At 34.0% G+C, this 18,881-nt stretch overlaps 1 protein-coding gene and 1 pseudogene across 1 annotated transcript; one reads left to right on the top strand and one right to left on the bottom strand.

Moving 5' to 3' along the window:
- Positions 1 to 5,405: 5,405 nt before the first annotated feature.
- LOC145043581 (putative trehalose-phosphate phosphatase J) lies at positions 5,406 to 8,102 on the top strand. The gene is made up of 8 exons (XM_078992279.1): positions 5,406 to 5,837; positions 5,945 to 6,085; positions 6,180 to 6,344; positions 6,458 to 6,694; positions 6,803 to 6,872; positions 7,005 to 7,075; positions 7,177 to 7,269; positions 7,689 to 8,102. Exons 1-8 carry the CDS (start codon positions 5,565 to 5,567, stop codon positions 7,749 to 7,751), a joined length of 1,113 nt encoding a protein of 370 aa, XP_078848405.1. The 5' UTR covers positions 5,406 to 5,564; the 3' UTR covers positions 7,752 to 8,102.
- Positions 8,103 to 9,762: 1,660 nt separating this feature from the next.
- Positions 9,763 to 10,320, bottom strand: LOC145040626 (secreted RxLR effector protein 161 pseudogene; annotated as a pseudogene).
- Positions 10,321 to 18,881: the final 8,561 nt, after the last annotated feature.

An 18,881-nucleotide genomic window follows, 5' to 3' on the forward strand; every position in this document is an offset into this window, starting at 1 on the left:
AGAATTACACTTAAGCTTGTAAGTATAACCATATTTATTGAGCTTTATTAAATTATGACGAATAATCTTATCGATCTTTTATGATGGACTTGACCAGTGCACAAGAATGTGTACTCGATCTCTTAGTCCTTCAGTTGACTCACATATACATGTTTCATAGGAGTCCCAAAGGAACTCACTATGTGACTTAGAAAGTAGTTGAGCCACCAACTTTCTCAAGAATTTGACACCCAACTCTCCCAGCTTGTCAATATGTGACTTCATCTCCAAGATGTGATGACACCTAAATCTTGCCTTGCCAATAGGGCTTGAGTGACCTTGAACTTGTGGGTTAGGGAGAATAATTGGGGGAGGTGAAAGAAGTATGATTTCCATGGGACATCATCTTCATTTAGGAAAGCTTGTTTCAAGAGATTTGGGAAGATCATAAATGTCTAAACCAGACATCTTTTTGGGAGATATTCAAGATAGTTGATTTAAATTCCTTAATATAACACCCAGTATGAAATATTAAAGCTAGGACCCAACACAATACTTTTATAACTTGGAAGAGGGATGCCGTAATCCAAGCTATAAAATATTTGAAAGTAGGTGAATGACGATTCACCAATTTCCACCAAGATAAACGAAACGTATTATTAGGTTTTAATTGGATTTGAAACTCCTAGATCTTTTGAGATTCATTTAACTTTTCAATGGCATGTTTCAATCTCGAGTGTTCCCTTCAGGTTTTGTGATTGGGATGTCGAGGATCACAAAACAAGGTGTGAAGTAACCATGCAAATTACTTTGTACCCTTAAGTGTTTACCCCTCAATCAATGTGCCGGTTAACCACATACGTTCCATCGATACTATGATAAACATTAAGTTACCCTTTTCCTACCTTGTTAAATACGAGTTAGTGTGTTGGTTAACCACACACACTCCACTAACCGACTTAAACAAAGTGCAAAGTGTAATTTCATGGATTAGCATCGTATTCACTTTTTCCTAAGTAACTAAGACTAGGAATTTATAAAAGGTTTAGTTACTTAGTATTTATCATTAATACTTTTAATGAAGGGAGAATTATAGTCCTTGTCCTACCCGTTCGGCTAACGACCCTTCACCAGTCAAGGAAGCGGTGGGTGAGAGTGGACACCCATTAAAATGCCATTTTATAGACAATAACCTTATACCCCCTTATAGACCAACTTCGTGAATGAGGCCTACTAACAGTAAGACTGACTTTACTCTTATACGTATATATAATCATTAACTTTTAATATTATAATAATATAAGGGTGTATTTTAAACATTTAAAATACTTAGTGGTTTAATCTATTAATTAAACTATACTTTTAATTTAATTAAACATAAACCATGTCTTTATGGAATTATTAACTCTTTTAATTAAACATTTTAATTAATTTAATGAAGTCCATAAAGTTTGAACTTTAACTTTTAAAATTCTAAAGTCTGGAATTAAAGTGTATATAGGGGGTGACTTTACAAATTCCAAAACTTGAGAACAAGTTTTGAACAATTCAAAAACTTATGGTTTCCATCACTTATGAGTTTTAAAGTGGTTTAATGGAAAAACTCTTCAAGTTCCATAACTTGTAGATAAGTTATGGAAGACTTTAAAAGCATTTAAAAATGTGACTCTTCATTTTTTCATAACTTATGGAAATTTTATGAGTTTTAAAATTCATAAATGTGACTTTTCAAGTAACTTGAGGACAAGTTACAAAAAACACATATTATTACCAATTTCTAGATTAATTTGGATTGAAAACAACTATCTCATAATTTTTTCTATTAATCTAAACAAACTCATAAACATGAACATTCATAATCAACATTTTTCAAGCATCATATAAACATGTATAAAACTTGAAACTTTGATTATTATCATTTATTTGGATGAGATTAAACATTACCATAGTATCAAAAACAAATTTTATGAACAAAAACACTTTGTGGTAACGATTCTAATCCAAATCAGCCCAAAAAAAACTCGAAGATATGCTGTCACGGGGTCCAACTCGTCGAGTACATGAACCAACTTGACAAGTTGGATGAATTTGTTCATGGACTCGTACAGTCCATCAATGGACTTGTCGAGTCTGCAGTCCAGACAGCAAAAAAAAACGATTTTTTCCAGCTATTTTCATCAAGTATAATTAAAAACAACCCATAGCTTTGATACCACTGTTGGGTTTTGGTATAATACAACATCCTATGGTGCACATACAACCCTAAATACCTTGGATCTATGTATCCACTAATTATACATGCAAATGGTTTCCAAGGTATTAATCTTACAACTAGCATGCATTTAACATAAAAAAACATAATATACTAGTTAGCATGACATACCTTTTGATGGAGCTCGAAGTCTTGGTGTATTTAGCCTTAAAGAGCTTAGCCCCGATAGTATGGAAGCGTCAAATGAAGTCACAACACATCATGGACAAAGGTAGGACTCGAGAGAGAATTCCATGCACCAAAAACCTCCATATTTCACTAAGAAAAGAAGTGTTCACGTTTTAGTCATGAAGTAGCACATTTATATGTTGGATTCCAAGAGTCATGGGTATAACCCAAATCCATACCCATGGGTTTGATGATCTATGGTTCATGTAGCCCAACTCTTGATGTATCCATACATAAATTTGGTCCAACGTGGATCATAAGACCAACACATATAAATATAACTAATTATCATAATTAGTCCCCATAGATTTAATTAGTCTCTTTTGACCACTAAATTAATTCCAAATTAATTCTTGATCGATACTAATTAAAACATATGATTTCATATTAATATATTATAACCTATAATACATTAATAAACCATAAATAACCTTCTCTCAAAAGTCCATCCTAACAAATTATCCTGATGATATGCAACCCAAATGGACCATGCTCCTCTTGGGTTGAATACATACCAATAATAGTTATTGGCTTAGACACCTGATCCAACAGATACTTGTAGAGAATATCGTATTCTTTGATATTTCTATCTTCATCAACACCCCAAAACCAATTGGATTCAAAGGTTCCAGAGGTTGTCATTCCAAAACACTTTATGATTGTCTTTAATATCATTATAACCTCTATCAATGGATCCTAGATGGTTTGTTTTGTTATAAACTCGAAAAAATAAACTTGTTATTTTTGAGCTTTCGTTGCCCGATTTTTATAAAAACACACTTATATTTTATATCTAAACCTATCATATATTTCTATTTGAAAAGAATACTTAATTGAATTATTGACTCTTCATGTATGATATAAGAAAGACCCAAGAATTGATGTATGTGATGGAAGAAACTCTTCGCAGTGCCAATGAGGGTACCAGATCTCGATCCGAAGGAGTGAATGAACATGAGGACATAGACAACGAGATGAATAGCGAAGGTTCAAATGACACTGATGTGCAAATTAGCCAGGAACCAATGTTTGGCTTTGACTTGAATGAAGATGAGGTTCTGAAGGATGATCAATGAATTTCATCAACAAATAATTCATATTTTAGAAACATTTAACATATTTCAGCAAGCTTTAATGAATTTCAAGAAATTTTATTATAAAATATGATTTCAGTATCAAGAAATTAAATTTTTGGTGACTTTTAACCAATTATCAACAACTTTTAACATATGTCAGTAAATTCTAACAACTTTTGTCACAATAATCTGATTTTCGCAACAAGAAAATCAAATGTTATCATATTGTCAACAAGTTGTATTACTAAAGGGATGTTTGGATAGGAAAAAAAATGTGCTTATTGCTTATTCCCACAATAAGCTAATTTGAGTGTTTGGATAAAATCCAGCTTATTAAGCTAAATAAGTTAATTTTAATAAGTATCTCTCCCTATGCTTATTGCTTATTCCCACCACAAATAAGCTATAAGCAATAAGCTAAAAAGTTAATCCAAACACCCCCTAAGTATGATTTGACAAAAAAAAATCTAACCACAATGTACAACAAGAGGAAGACCACAGGCGAAAAGAAGGGCTAAGAAGAAGGGGAAAGAAATATAATTAGAGAGTTGGAGGTGGCTTGGACAACAACGTACTCATTGACGAAGGGAAGGGCCAACGGCTACGGTGGGAACTAGGAAGGTATGAGATGAAGATTGTGTTCTTTCAGGAAGGAGTCGTGAAAGATGATATTGACCTGGCAGGAAAGTGTGGAAGAATGAAGCAAGATCTTTTAGGTTTAAAAGACGTTTATAGAGTATAGCAGTTATTTTCTAAGTACAAATTGTTTTCTAAGTTCATGATATGTCTGATAAAATGTTTAACAATATGTTTTCTAGAATGGTTGTATTATGTTCGATCTTAAGCATATACAAACTTGGTCTAAGAAAAAGGTTGTTTTCTAAGTCTTGGTGCAAGAAGAGAAAACACATATATTTTTAGATCTATGGTATTTGAGAAAACAAATAATCCGCAAGCTACAACGTTTGTCCACGTACAAACATAAAAGGTTAAGGACCTTTAAAAAACACCCCAATTACGACAACTCAACAACAAAAATGTATTTAATTTGTTTATAGGATATAGATATGTTCATAAATATTCTTGTGTTAACGCACCAACCTTCTTTAAAATGCATTTATTACGTGATTAGCTATATTTATTCCTTTTCATCGTCGCCATTATTGCATGACAAAACTTTCTTTGATCATTAATACATCATCCAGGAGTTTATTCATGGATCTTCGAATCTTAAATAAATAAACAATTACACCCACCAAAAAATTGGTAATTTCAAACGACAATTACAATAAGTTTATACAATTTAAAGATAAAAAATCTCATGAAAAACTCTAGAAAGTTCTATTATACATGCTCAAGTAAGAACAAAAAAACAACTCTATATACCAGTTATCTGAAAAATAGTTATCGACATGATTTAAACTCTAACGCGTATGAAAAACTAACAAATTGCGACATAAATATATTTTCGGAATAGCTGAAAATATTTATCGAACATAAGAATTAATATATTTATTTTATTTTCGGTGGAAAGAGAGTGTACGAGAAAGCTAAGTGTGTAGAAGATTATATGGTACCGATCTGTTTAATTTATCCATGAGATGTCTGCCACGTGTCTTATACTTTGCCAGCTGTCCTGAAAGGGGTCTGCGAGAACGAAGAGGTTGGTTATAGGTTGACGGCTAAGACGGCGGCAAGGCAAACCTACAGGAATGATATGACGGTGGGGTAATGTTTCCATGTGGTTGGATCCACAGATTTACAGTGGAACCCTGTTCAAATATCGGTTAATGTATAAAAGCAAACTGTTGAAGAAAAAGGAAAAAATTACGTGGGCCCCACTTCGTTTCGTCTGTTAGTGTCCGGTTGCAACTATAAAGCAAACCAAACTACCATTGGTATCCTTCATCCCTAAACAGAGTTCTTCTCACTCTTAAATCTCTTAATCTCTGTCATTTCTGACTTCTTAATCTTTTCCTCTGATTTCGTTTCCCCATTGGGTTTTTGGATCAAACCCAGACTTAGTTTTTGTATTCAACGGAGAAGAAATCAGAGTTTGACAAACAAGAATGACAAAACAGAAAGTAATGGTTGCAGAAGCGAAAACCGGAATGGATATGGCGATGACGGTTGTGCCAAAGGCGTTGTTCACGGCGGAGATGAAGAAACCGCCGTTGATGCCTGGAGGCTATATCACGATATCGAAGAAGAAACTGCTACAGAACCTGGAAATCAACGGTGAGAAGAGGATTAACGCGTGGGTGGAATCTATGAGAGCTTCTTCTCCGACGTCTCATCGGAAATCCGATGTATCTCTCTCGCAGGAATTAACCTCATGGATGGTTAGTACCTACCTTACTACATATCGTGTTTCCTAGATTGATATTTGAATTTGAATTTGAACTCGAAATGAAAACTCGATCTGAAAATGCATGTTTGAATGAATCAGGATCGACATCCTTCTGCCTTGAACGTGTTCGACGAAATTACTAACGCTTCAAAAGGAAAACAAATAGTGATGTTTCTCGATTACGATGGCACACTCTCCCCAATCGTCGATGACCCCGATCAGGCTTACATGTCGGATGCGGTAATCATTTAACTCCACTCTAGATTCACGTCCAAACTCCAAACTAATCAATACTCTTTCACCTTACACAATTCCTTCATTTTCATCTTCATAGATGCGAACAACAGTCAGAAAACTCGCTGGATGCTTCCCCACTGCCATTGTTAGTGGAAGATGCAGGGATAAAGTGTACAACTTTGTCAAATTAGCAGAGCTTTACTACGCCGGAAGCCATGGAATGGACATTAAAGGCCCTTCGAAAGGCTCCAAGTATAAGAAAGTAAGTCACTTTCACACATTACGCTGATAATCATCTTCTCATTTTCATTTTATTTTTCTAGGTTTTATTTACATGATCATATTCTAAAATTGAAATCTGTTCATGTTCTTCAGAATCCCCCGAGTGTTCTCTGTCAACCCGCTAGTGAATTTCTACCCATGATAGATGAGGTTTATGGTTTATTAATGGAGAAAACGAAATCAACACCAGGGGCAAAAGTGGAAAACAATAAATTCTGTCTCTCTGTGCATTTCCGATGTGTTGATGAGAAGAAATGGAGCGAGCTTGCTGCGCAAGTGAGATCAGTGTTGAAAGACTACCCAAAGCTTCGGTTATCTCAAGGAAGGAAGGTTAGAATCGTCTTTTCACGACAATTATATTATCGTATTATTTAATTGTTTAATTCCAAAAAACAAATAAATATTAAATCTAACTATTTTATACTTGGTAATTTCCAGGTGCTAGAGATCCGTCCCACTATTAAATGGGACAAAGGCAAAGCCCTCGAGTTTTTGTTAGAGTCACTGGGTACGTCATCGTTTTATCTTTTTCTTCTATCGTTTATTTTATTACTTCATAAGAAAGGAATAAAATAAAATAAAATAAGTTAAAATTACACGTGTAACATACACGACTTGATGGATACGTATATGTGTTCAGGTTATGCCAACTGTACAGATGTCTTTCCTATTTACATTGGAGACGATCGAACGGACGAAGACGCATTCAAGGTTGGTTTTTTTTATACAAGAAAAAAAAATAATTTGTATTTGGTGTTCCCGTGAAAAAAAAAATTAAATTTTGTTTTTTATTTATTTTTGGTAAAAATTAGGTATTGAGAGAAAGAGGACAAGGTTTTGGCATTCTGGTGTCCAAAATTCCAAAGGACACAAATGCATCTTATTCTTTGCAGGAACCATCCGAGGCAAGTTTTCAATAATATTATTCTGTTACTTTTTATTAACTTTTTCTTTTTTTAGGAATATTTGTTGTGGCCCTCTTCTTTATTGTTCACATTCGATCTTATTTATTTGGGAAACATAACAAAACCACAAAATCCATCAATCTTGTATTTCATATTCTTGTTGTTTTGGTTTTCTCTAGTTTATGTTTAATAAAAGTAGATGAGGATATAAAATGATTTTAATGTAAAAACATAATCAAGTTATTTGTTAACACAAAATAATGATGAAGAGCTCGATGGGTAACGATTAAATGCGGTTAGTGAAAATCGTTGCAACGGGTTATGAAAGTTATGGCAGTAAATAGTAATTAATGTAATTTGATTATGTGTTTTAAAAAAAATCTATTATTCTAATTTAGGTATGTTGTAAATGTCTATAGGTGATGGATTTTTTACAACGTTTAGTTGAATGGAAAAGGCATCAACAGAGCCGAAGGTTTTGAAGGTGTGATGGGATGAAGAACTAATGGAGAAATTATATATATATATATATATATATATATATATATATATATATTGTGTATGTATATAAGTAATGATGAATAGAAGTTAAGTAAATGTAAATCTTGTCCGAGCATAATGGAAGAAAGGACAAGACGGAGAAAAAGGCGATAGGGCAGCTTTTGGTTAATATGGGCTTTTCTTGTTGATGGGTATTTGTACATTTTGTAACACCCTAAAGCAAGAGGGTATGGACGTGTTTGTAATTTTGCATGGGTATCTAATGAAAATAGAAGTAGGTTTTTCTGTATTATTTAATGTGTTTATGGAATATATATAATAATTTTTGTTGATGGATACGGTTAATGAAAAATGGATCTCTTTGAATTATACCAATTGTTAAATAAATTAATATTTTAAATATATTATTTTTTGTAGTTTATAAGAGGGATATTGACTTAAAAGGTAAATATGTTTTTGGGAAATTGAGTAATGTTAATTGAAACTAACAATTTGTTTCGGAACCGGTCATTCTCGACACAAAAATCCGGTCCAAGCCCAATACTATATATATATATATATATATATATATATATATATATATATATATATATATATATATATATAGGGTTAGCTTTATGTGAGACGGTCTAATTTTGTGAGATCATAAGACGTATTTTTTAATTTTTAAATTTTTTTTAATTATTTTAGTTAATTCAAATTCTAAAAATAATATTTAAAATTTTTTTTTTGATTTTTTATTTATTTTGCATTTTAAAATTATTTTTAGAATATATGTACAGTGTAATATACTATTTAGAATATTTCACGTATTTTTCAAAATAAATAGGATCTTTTTATCTTTTTAATTTCTTTTAGTTAATCAAGTTCCGAAAATAATATTTAAAAAAAGAATTTTTATATTTTCCATTTATTTTGCATTTTAAAACTATTTTTTAAAATAGGTCAGTCTAATATTCTATTTAGAATATTTCATGTATTTAAAAAAAAAAAAAACAACATTTTTAAATTTTTTTTTTTTTTTGGTTAATTCAAGTTTCGAAAATAATATTTAAAAAAAGAATTTTTGGATTTTTCCATTTATTTTACATTTTAAAATTATTTTTAGATTTGGTCTAACGGTCTCACAAAATTAGAATGGTCTCAAATGAACCTGAACACACACACACATATATATATATATATATATATATATATATATATATATATATATATATATATATATATATATATTGTTACAAGATTTGACGTAATTAAAATAAAATTAATAAAACTAAATTAATGACCTTAAAATAACCTTAAGAAAGAAGAATGAGGATTTGGAGAGAATTTAATAATTTATAGAAACTATTCAAATTGGTGTACCTCCTATATATATACAAGGATGCTATTTATACTAATTAAACAACTATACATAATCAATGAGTTCTTATAAATATTTGACATATTTGTTATAAGAATTGAAAATAACTTTTACACATTTGATATTAGGGTAGAAAATATTGTCATCCAATTATTTATAAAATTCCCACTTGGATGATATCATTTCATATTAGAATTCAACTTTAACGTACTGCCTCATTAAAAACCTTGCTAAAGAAAATCCAATGAGAAAAAACTTTAGCGAAGGGAAAAAGAGTGCAGTGTATAGTTGACTCCCTCTTATTTAGACATCTGTCACATTATATTCTATGCACATTTCGCATTCCGATGTTATGGACATGTTTCTTGAAGATGGCAGTAGGAAGTACCTTCGTAAAAAGGTCAACTACATTGTTGTTGGATTGAACATATTTGATTTCAACTTGATGGTTCTTTATAAGCTCTTGAGTGTACAAAAAAAAAACTTTGGAGGTATATGTTTTGTTCTGTCGCTCTTGATACATCTTTCATTTGAGTGACACATGCTGAGTTATCTTCATATATTAAAGTTGGACCTATATCTTTTTCAAGTCCACATGAAGTTAAGACTAGTTGTGTCATCGATCTCAACTATGTACATTCTCTACTTGCTTCATTTAGTGCAATTACTTCAGCATGATTTGAGGATGTTGCAACAAGTGTTTGCTTTTGAGAACGCCAGGAAATTGTAGTACCTCCATTCATGAATATGTATCCGGTTTGAGATCTAGCTTTATGAGGACCAGACAAATAACCTGCATCTGCATAACCAATGAAGCCTTCTTTCGAATTGTTAGGATAAAATAACCCTAAATCACTAGTTCCTCGAAGGTATCGAAAAATATGTTTGATTCCATTCCAATGTCTTTTTGTTGGGGTTGAACTAAATCTTGCTAGCAAGTTTACAGCAAAAGAAATGGCAGGTCTAGTACAATTAGTAAGATACATATGAGCTCCAATTGCATTAAAGTATGGTACTTCTGGACCAAGGACTTCTTCATTTTCTTCGCATGGACGAAATGGATCCTTGTCAATATTTAATGATCTAACAACCAGTGGAGTACTTAAAGGATTGGCATTGTCCATATTGAAACGTCTCAAGACTCTTTCTATGTAATTTGATTGATGCACAAGTATTCCGTTAGGCATATTGTCACACCCCCGAACCACACGGCGGAAACGTCCGGGGGCTGTTGTGACTTAATTGAATACCATCACACTGAATATATATGAAACGTAACATCATACATCACCAAGCATTGGAATAATACAACTGGTAGCGTTTACATCCATTACATTGTTTCAAAATATTACATTCCAAAATATATTGTTCGTTGTTACTTAAACAACCGCAAAACAATCATAGAGTACAGTCCTTTCTTCACTTATCTGTTACCTGAGAATACAAGTATTTTGAAAAACGTCAACATGTGAAATGTTGGTGAGTTCATAAGTAATGTTTGAAATCCAATGTTTGTAATGTTTTGAAAAACCACCAGAAAATCCGATATTTTCTGAAAATAGAATAGCGTAAAAATATGTGAAGATCCGTGAGTATGCTTGTTTGAATTCTATAGATGTAAGCGTAAGAGTTGTGAAATTCGACATGTAGTTCATAAGTGTACTTGTTGAAAACCCTAGGAAAACCCGACGTTTTCCTATCACTTTGCTTTACTTAGTTTGTGTACTGTTATTTCGTTACGTTAGAGGTGTTCGTTGAGCTCCGAAGGCATTGAGTATATAGAGGGTGGTGAATTGTTGTAACGTACGTTAATGAAAACGTCCAGTTGACAACCGTACTAGCGATCCCTTAGGCGTCACTCGCAGTTATTCACACAACTCAATCCTCCCGGACTTGTGTAGTCCCACGACCGAGGAGAAAAAGTGAAGGTGCGAAACCCTCGGTATTTGCCTACGTCGTTCAAGACCATTGCAATTGCGAAGGGCCCGAAGCCCAACCCGCAATCGTGAGTTCCCGACTTTACTAGCAGCACTGAAGGACCCTTGGGGACCAGCAGCATGTTTGCCATTGAAAGTCCTTTTACACGCGGTCGAGTCGTATTAGACCCAACTACATGTAAGCAAGTGTCCTTTGGGCCTAAAGATCATGTCATCGGGCTAGCTAGGCTCGACAAGCATGATTTGCAACTTTTGGGCCTAAGGAGTGTACGTCGACGTATTGAGTAATTCAATGAGAGTAAAGAGTTCCAAGAGTTCCATATGTGTATTGAGCGTTGTAGTGTTAGTAGTTTTGGATTTGTTATTGGTTCGAGACCGAATCAATTCGTATGGTAACGATTGTTGGTGATATTGTGTATTGTAATTCATCGAGAGTTGTAGTGTCAATCTTTGTTCACAACGTGTGTATTGAATTATCATTGAAAATTTTCTGTTTACAACCCCTCTTTATTTTGTAAATTTACTTTTTCACCCCTTTAGGTAAAATAATTTCCGGTTTAGTCCTTAAACCATTTTTCTTGACATTTTAACACCAAAAATTATTGAAATTAATATTTTTCAGCATATTTTTCATTGAAAACAGTTTAAGTCCCTGAAATTGCAGTTTTCTCGGTTGTAACCCCTCTTTTTCGCAATTTTTACATTTTTGGCCCAAATTGGAAATTTTTTGCAACTTTGGTCCTTTTTAAATTTGAAAAGCATTTTAAACCTTTGAAAAGTACTTGTGACACTAGTGGTCCACTGTTTTACAGAAAAACACAGTTTTGGCCCTCCAAAATAGAAAATTTCGCATAATGGGCCCTATTGGGCCGAAATTGTCATTTTTAGACCATTAAGCTTGAAATTTATGTTTTTAATCCTCCAAAAGAGTATATTTTAAGAAAATACATTATGGAAACTGTTTTGACTCATCTCACCCATCAGATTTCGAAATATTTCATTTTAGGCCCTTCAACTTTGTATTTTTAACATTTTGTGTCAAAAAAAATGAGTTTTTAGCCCAAAATAAGTGTTGTCAAGCCATTTGGCTATTTTTCTTGGTATACTTTGCATGTAGTAATATATTTTATGCTAGTATAAAATATATCTCGGTTTTTAGCAATTCATAACTAGATCTAGCATCAAAATCATACAAAACATACATATAAGCATAGATTTCAACCAAAACATACACATAATGATGGATCTACACCTTTGCTTGTATTCTCCCCCACAAAAACTTATAAAAACCAAAAATAAGGGGGTATGAAGCTCACCTTGGGTGTTGATTCGGTTTTTGAAGAAAGGATGGAAGAAATGAAGTGATTTTTGGCCTTAGCACCCTTTTCTTGAAGATCTCGAGTTTGAGGGGTTCTAAGACACAAGTTCATGATTTCATGAGAGTTAAGAAGAGATTTTAGATAGATCAAGGAACCTAGATCATAGAATTTAGTATAACCTTACCTTGGATGGTGATTTTTGTGAAAAATCTCCTTGGAATGCACTTAAACCTCGAAAATTTTAGGAGAGGGAAGGAGGAATGCTCTTCAAGACTTAGAGAGGTTTGGAATGAATTTTTGATGAGTGAAGAGGGGTGTTCGGCCGAGAATGAGAGAGGGGAAGAAGAAGAGAGGAGTTTGCATGGAAAGATGAGATTGTATGGATGTTTGGAGTGTAAAACATGGATATCCCCCATGTAAAAGTGAGGTGTCATGGTAATAGTCAACTTCTTCATCTTGGGCTTGTCTTGGGCCGAAATTTGGAAGGAAAAAGAGAGTATTGGGCTTTAATGCCCCTAAGCCCAATATTAGAGTTATGTTTGATGATTGTAAGATATAAGTGTGATTTTTATACTTTGTTGGGCTAGCTTAAGTTCATTATTGTTCATTATTTTTAATTTATTTCATTCTAGGCCCAATATGGCCCAAAATGTTGAAATAAATAGACGTGGGTCCAATTAGAGCCCATTTAAGGGTTCTAAGCCCATGATAGTCAAATTGGAAGCTTATTGGTCCATTTGGGTCCAATAAGGAAATCCTAGTCCAAAATGGATCTAAACAAGAACTTCTAGGGTTTCTAATTGCTTGCTGACTATTTGTAATACTTGTATGATGCATTTGATTGAAATTTTTGATGTCATATAATAAGCATCACACATGCTCTTAAGTTTTTGATTCAACCTTTACTTGAGTGTAGTGATTACAAGACACAAAATTTCTAGTTGTGACACATATGCTCATTCTGTAAACCAAGACAATATTTGGTTTTTCCTAGATCTTTCATTTCAACTTCTTTCTTCAAAAGTTCAATCACTTCAAGGATTTCTTTATTCGTTCCAATGATGTTTAGATCATCAACATAGACTGCTATGATAACATACCCAGATGTTGTTTTCTTAATAAATACACATGGAGAAATAGTGTTATTTTTATAACCTTTGCTTGTCAAATAATTACTTAAATGATTGTACCACATTCGTCAAGATTGCTTTAAACAATACAAAGATCTTTGAATTTTATAGAGTACATTTCTTTGGGTTTTGCACTTAATGCTTTAGGCATTTTAAATCCTTCAGAGATTTTCATATAGATACCAATATCAAGTAATCCATACAAGTAAGCTGTAACAACATCCATAAGATGCATCTCTACATTTTTAGAGACGACCATGTTGATTAAATATCTAAAACTGGTTGCATCCATTACCGGCGAATAAGTTTCCTCATAATGAATTCCAGACCTTTGAGAGAATCCTTGAACAACAAGTCTAGCCTTGTATCTTACAATTTCGTCTTTCTCATTTCTTTTTTGTATGAAGATCCATCTATACCCTAATGGTTTAACAACGCCAGGTGTGAGGATAATGGTCCCCAAAACCTTTCTTTTGTTAAGTGAATTTAACTCAACTTGCATAGCTTCCTTCCATTTAGCCCAATCATTTCTTTGTTGACATTCAATGACATATTATGGTCCGGGATCATCATTCATCATATCACATGCAACTGAATAAGAAAATATTGCACTTATATTGTCAGTTTCATTTTGGTCACGTATTCTATTTGTTTGAAGATGATTATGTGCATCACCCTCCTTGCTTGGGAGAATTTGAATAATTTGTGTCTCTACAGGAACACTTTCCTCATGATCAAGTGCATTTTCTGACCCTCTTCTTTTTCTTGGGTTCTTATCCTTAGAACCAAATCGCCTTCCACACTTCAGGCGTGTTTAGACTCTTGAGTGACTTTATCATCAGATTGTCTATGTGGAATTTTGTGACAACCCAAAATTTCTTTTTGTACAAGAGGTCAATTGAATCCAAGTTAGACTCATTATGTTAGCCTCCAACACCATTTGAGGTCTATTGGAGCGTTCTAAACGTAATACAAATAAGGTAGGAACCTAGAAACAGGATAACACAATGCATATCAAGCAAAATTGGGCCAAGCACTCCAAAACATGGAGTGTGCGGCCGCACACCCGTCCCCCAGCCGCACACTCCCCTCTATATACAGGGGAGGACCTCCCCTTCATTCATTCTTTTCCTTCTTTGGCTGCACTCTACTTCTCTCTCTACTTTCTCTCTCTAAATATTTTGTCCAAAGAACACTCTAAGGGTCTCAAGAACGTGAACCACCCCATCAACCATCTTGTTATACTGGTAAAACACATGAATCTAAGCTTAAAACTTATAGTGTTTTTAGTGTTCTTGATCCTTTGAAGGAGTGCGGCCGCACACCTTCATAAGGTGGCCGCACACACCTTAAAAACTCTCCAAAGTGAAGAGTTTGGCCTTCATTTACTAGTATGACTTGGTATTAGTACAAGAACACCTCAAAAATCGACATTTTGGGCACAAATTAGGAGTGTTCGACCACACACTCCTGTATACGGCCGCACACACCCTCTGTACGGCCGCACACTCATGTGTGCAACTGCACACACGCATTTGTGGTGCATTTTGACCATACACTGCCTTGTGTAGTCATATATCACTCATATACAATCTTATATGGTTGTAACACTTCACAATAAGTGTTCACTAGTCCCTAAAGCAGTCCCAATGCAATAAATAGTTATACCAAACACTAATTGCGCACATATATATGTCATTACATGGTTAATAGGATCCGTTTGTGCTCAAGTCCACAGTTGACGCTCAACCTCCTAAACCGATCCTATCGTCTCATCACCCACTACAGGTGAGTTCATACCCCTTGATCAACCTTTTAAATGTTTTTAAATGCTTTTATGGGGGGAATACAATTTGAATCAAACAAGTTATAGTGTCAATCACATGTGGATTATAGCTTACAACCAAAAGGGCCTTCTATACTTTTAACTGCTTTGCCAACAAAATTGTTTTAAATGTTTATCAAACTCATTTTTATGTTAAATTGTTATAAAACTATTTTCCAACTCTTTTAAATTTCTTTTGTTCCTAAATCATATCTACACCAATATAGTTATATAAGTAAGAATTGAAGGACTTATAACTGATAACTCACCTTACTTTCTGTTCTTGTTTGATTGTGGACTTAGGGTATCCTTTTATCTGTCCAACTGTCATTGAATTCTTAGTTATATATATATATATATATATATATATATATATATATATATATATATATATATATATATATATTTGTGTTGGATATAAAAGTCTTCACTTCACTTCAATACCTTTGTGTATCAAAGGCTTGCATCCAACATCTCTATTTAACTATAATAGGTATAGTTAAGGATTAACGCTCATTACTATTATTACCAGGACACTTACTATAGTTAGTACAGTTATGAGTCTATACATGCTAAATACTCTACGAAGAGAATACTATATGTTATATAAGAGAACACTCAATACATCATACCAAGAAGTACATTATACTTTAATATAAGCGAATACACTAAAATAGAATGTGACGTACTACTTCTCGATACGACACTTCATCGTACAATCACCGTGTAACCAGAGTCTCCTAGAGGGAGAGCGGGCATTATGTGTATAGATCTATACGGGACAGACACTCCCACATCCCGACTGCTAGCTACAGTCCGAACCGACTAGGCCTAGGGGTGACAAAATGTCACTATACTGCGTGTGACCTGGAGGGTCATCTGTTATTCGATCGTCAATCAGCATGGTTACATATGAGTTCACATTCAGACCTTTAATTAACACATTAAAAATTAAAGGTAAAACGGACTCTATGAGGTGCATTGTACATTTAAATACTACCTGGAGTTTGCATCTTTATTACCTTCAGCCGGCAGTGACACTGCTGGGTAAAACATTATTTTCCCAATTACCTTATATGAACAAAATTTAAAACTATATTTTCATATTGATAGTTTCACTAGGGAAAACTTTTACATTTTCAAAGGATCAAACATACAAACAATCGAGTGTTTGTAGAAGACTATTTTTGTGGGAAAATATAGGATTTTCTAGGGATGATACTATTTTTTAAACCTTGATAACAACTATTATATTACATGATTGTAAACACTTTTATACAAGCAATGACACTAAATACTTATGAATTCACCAGCTTTATGCTGATACTCATTTTCAAAATAACTTGTATTCTCAGATCATCAGTAGACAGGTACAGATGCAACTTTTGAGAAGATGGAGCATACGAGACTCATCTTTTATTTTGATTATACTTTTGGTGTCTAACAAACTGTATAGAACACACTTGTATTACAAGTATTATATTAATGCAATGGATGTTGTTGCTTGTCCTTACTATTATGCATTGTTATGATATTGTACATGACATCCTCCACCCCATAACGTATTCCACTATTCTCGGTTTTGGGGTGTGATAGATTGGTATCAGAGCATTGTTTATAGTGAATCAAGTATATCAACCCATAAAAGATATACGAACTATAAACACATCGGGATTAAAACAATCTGAACAAGAATATATATTTTTAAGTAATAAAATATTTAACGAAGTATATATATACATCCATTCATACAAAGGGTCAGTATCATACTAGAACAGAACAAAAGTAATAAGATTGTTGAACAGCAAAATTAGGTTTAGAGACATGTAGTCATATATGGGTGGATGTAGCCTGATCAATTACATCTTCTTAAGAGTGACTAGCATGTGCCTAAGAATGATTGTGGTGTTGCAACAAGTCTAAAAACTTACCAACACTACTACAAGAACATTAGAACAAGAATACTATAGGAGTATTCTATGTTACTATAAGTTACATATGTGAGAACTAAAAAGGTTGTTACTAGTAGAGCAATAGTTGCTAAGTGGATACTGTACAGTTACATGTGACTAAGGCACTATAGACTCAAAATCTGTGACCTTTGCTTTACTTCCTATTCCTTGTTTGGTTGTGGATTTAGAGTTAGGGCCACTTATTCGAAGGTCTATTTTGTTTCGGTCGCATGTAATTAGTATGTACCATGCAAGTATTGGCCTAACTAATAACGATCCTCTTATAAGTATCTTAGATTAGTACGTCTATTAACTATTCATCCCCTCTTCTCGCGTAGATATCATGGCTGGGTTTCATCATGGCGATCTGTACTTCCCAAATCACGGCGATGCGGGATGGCTTGAAGAAGAGCCAGATGAGGAACATCAAATCCCTTTGGATGACCACCAAGAAGAAGGCTTCTCGGATGGGTCCGACTCTGAACCCGAAGTCAACAACCTACCTCTTGTGGCTTCGGTCCCAAATCCTAACCCCCGCCAGGCCTTCTGTGAAAACCCGATATTTCAACTCTATGTAACGACCTAAAAGGTCAAGTATTGTAACCACGTTTGTTATAATGAAATTAACTTCGAAAATAAAATGTCGAAAACTCACTAATTAAATTACCTATTATGTTAGATGTCATTAAACTGTGATTGTACGTAAAAAGAACGTCAAAATCTGACTTCGTATAAGGAAGTTAAGAATTTTCCAAGTTGGACTTAGCAACGGACAGCTAAAAACTCGAAACGGAGATCGAGCGAATTTTGACTGGAATGACCTAAATGAGAATCGAAGGTCTCGACAATGGTTTTTCAACGGTAAAAAGTTCGGCAAAAACAGACGTCAGATAATGAACTTATGAATTTCTAACGAAATTTTCTTACCGCGACCTTTTAAAAATAAATAATAAAAATAATTTCAAAATTTGCCGACGGAATTTAAACGAAAGTTGTAGAGTATAGTCTCACCTACGCGTGGATATAAAGAACGTCGAAACCTAGTTCGTATGAAGAAGATATGATTTTTTGAAGTTTATTAAATAATAAAAATATAATTTTTATATTTAATTTCGGTATAATCCGAAGGGTGAGTCACAGGCTGATCCGAGTTACGCCCAACGTACTCGAGGCCTAGGCCTCGGATAGTCCACGTCGCCCCTATGCGAGGTTATGCCCCGTCCCATCCCAAGGTCCGAGGCAGTCGAGGATGCGGTCATGCATGATGCACCAGTACGCCCAGCGTAACGAGGCGGTTCCCACCCCTATAAAAGGGATGCGAGGGTTCCGAAGAAAATGCTCAATTTCTATCAACTTTCTTGCGTTTTTGCCTCGTTTTCCGTGTACGTGCTATCCCGAAGTCCCGGTTTCCTTGCTCAAGTCCCGAAAATCGTTTGTGCTCCCGAGATTCCCGAGAAAATCCTCTTTCTCGAGTCGAAATTCTGCTCGGTTTTCATCTCGCCTTCTTCGATCTTTCCAGTGAGTTTATACCCCTATAATCCACACTTTTAAATGTTTTTAAGAGAGGGGGGGGATACAAGGAAAA

Source organism: Lactuca saligna, chromosome 4 (genome assembly GCF_052625555.1).
Source record: "Lactuca saligna cultivar CGN05327 chromosome 4, ASM5262555v1, whole genome shotgun sequence".
Taxonomy (NCBI): Eukaryota; Viridiplantae; Streptophyta; class Magnoliopsida; order Asterales; family Asteraceae; genus Lactuca; species Lactuca saligna.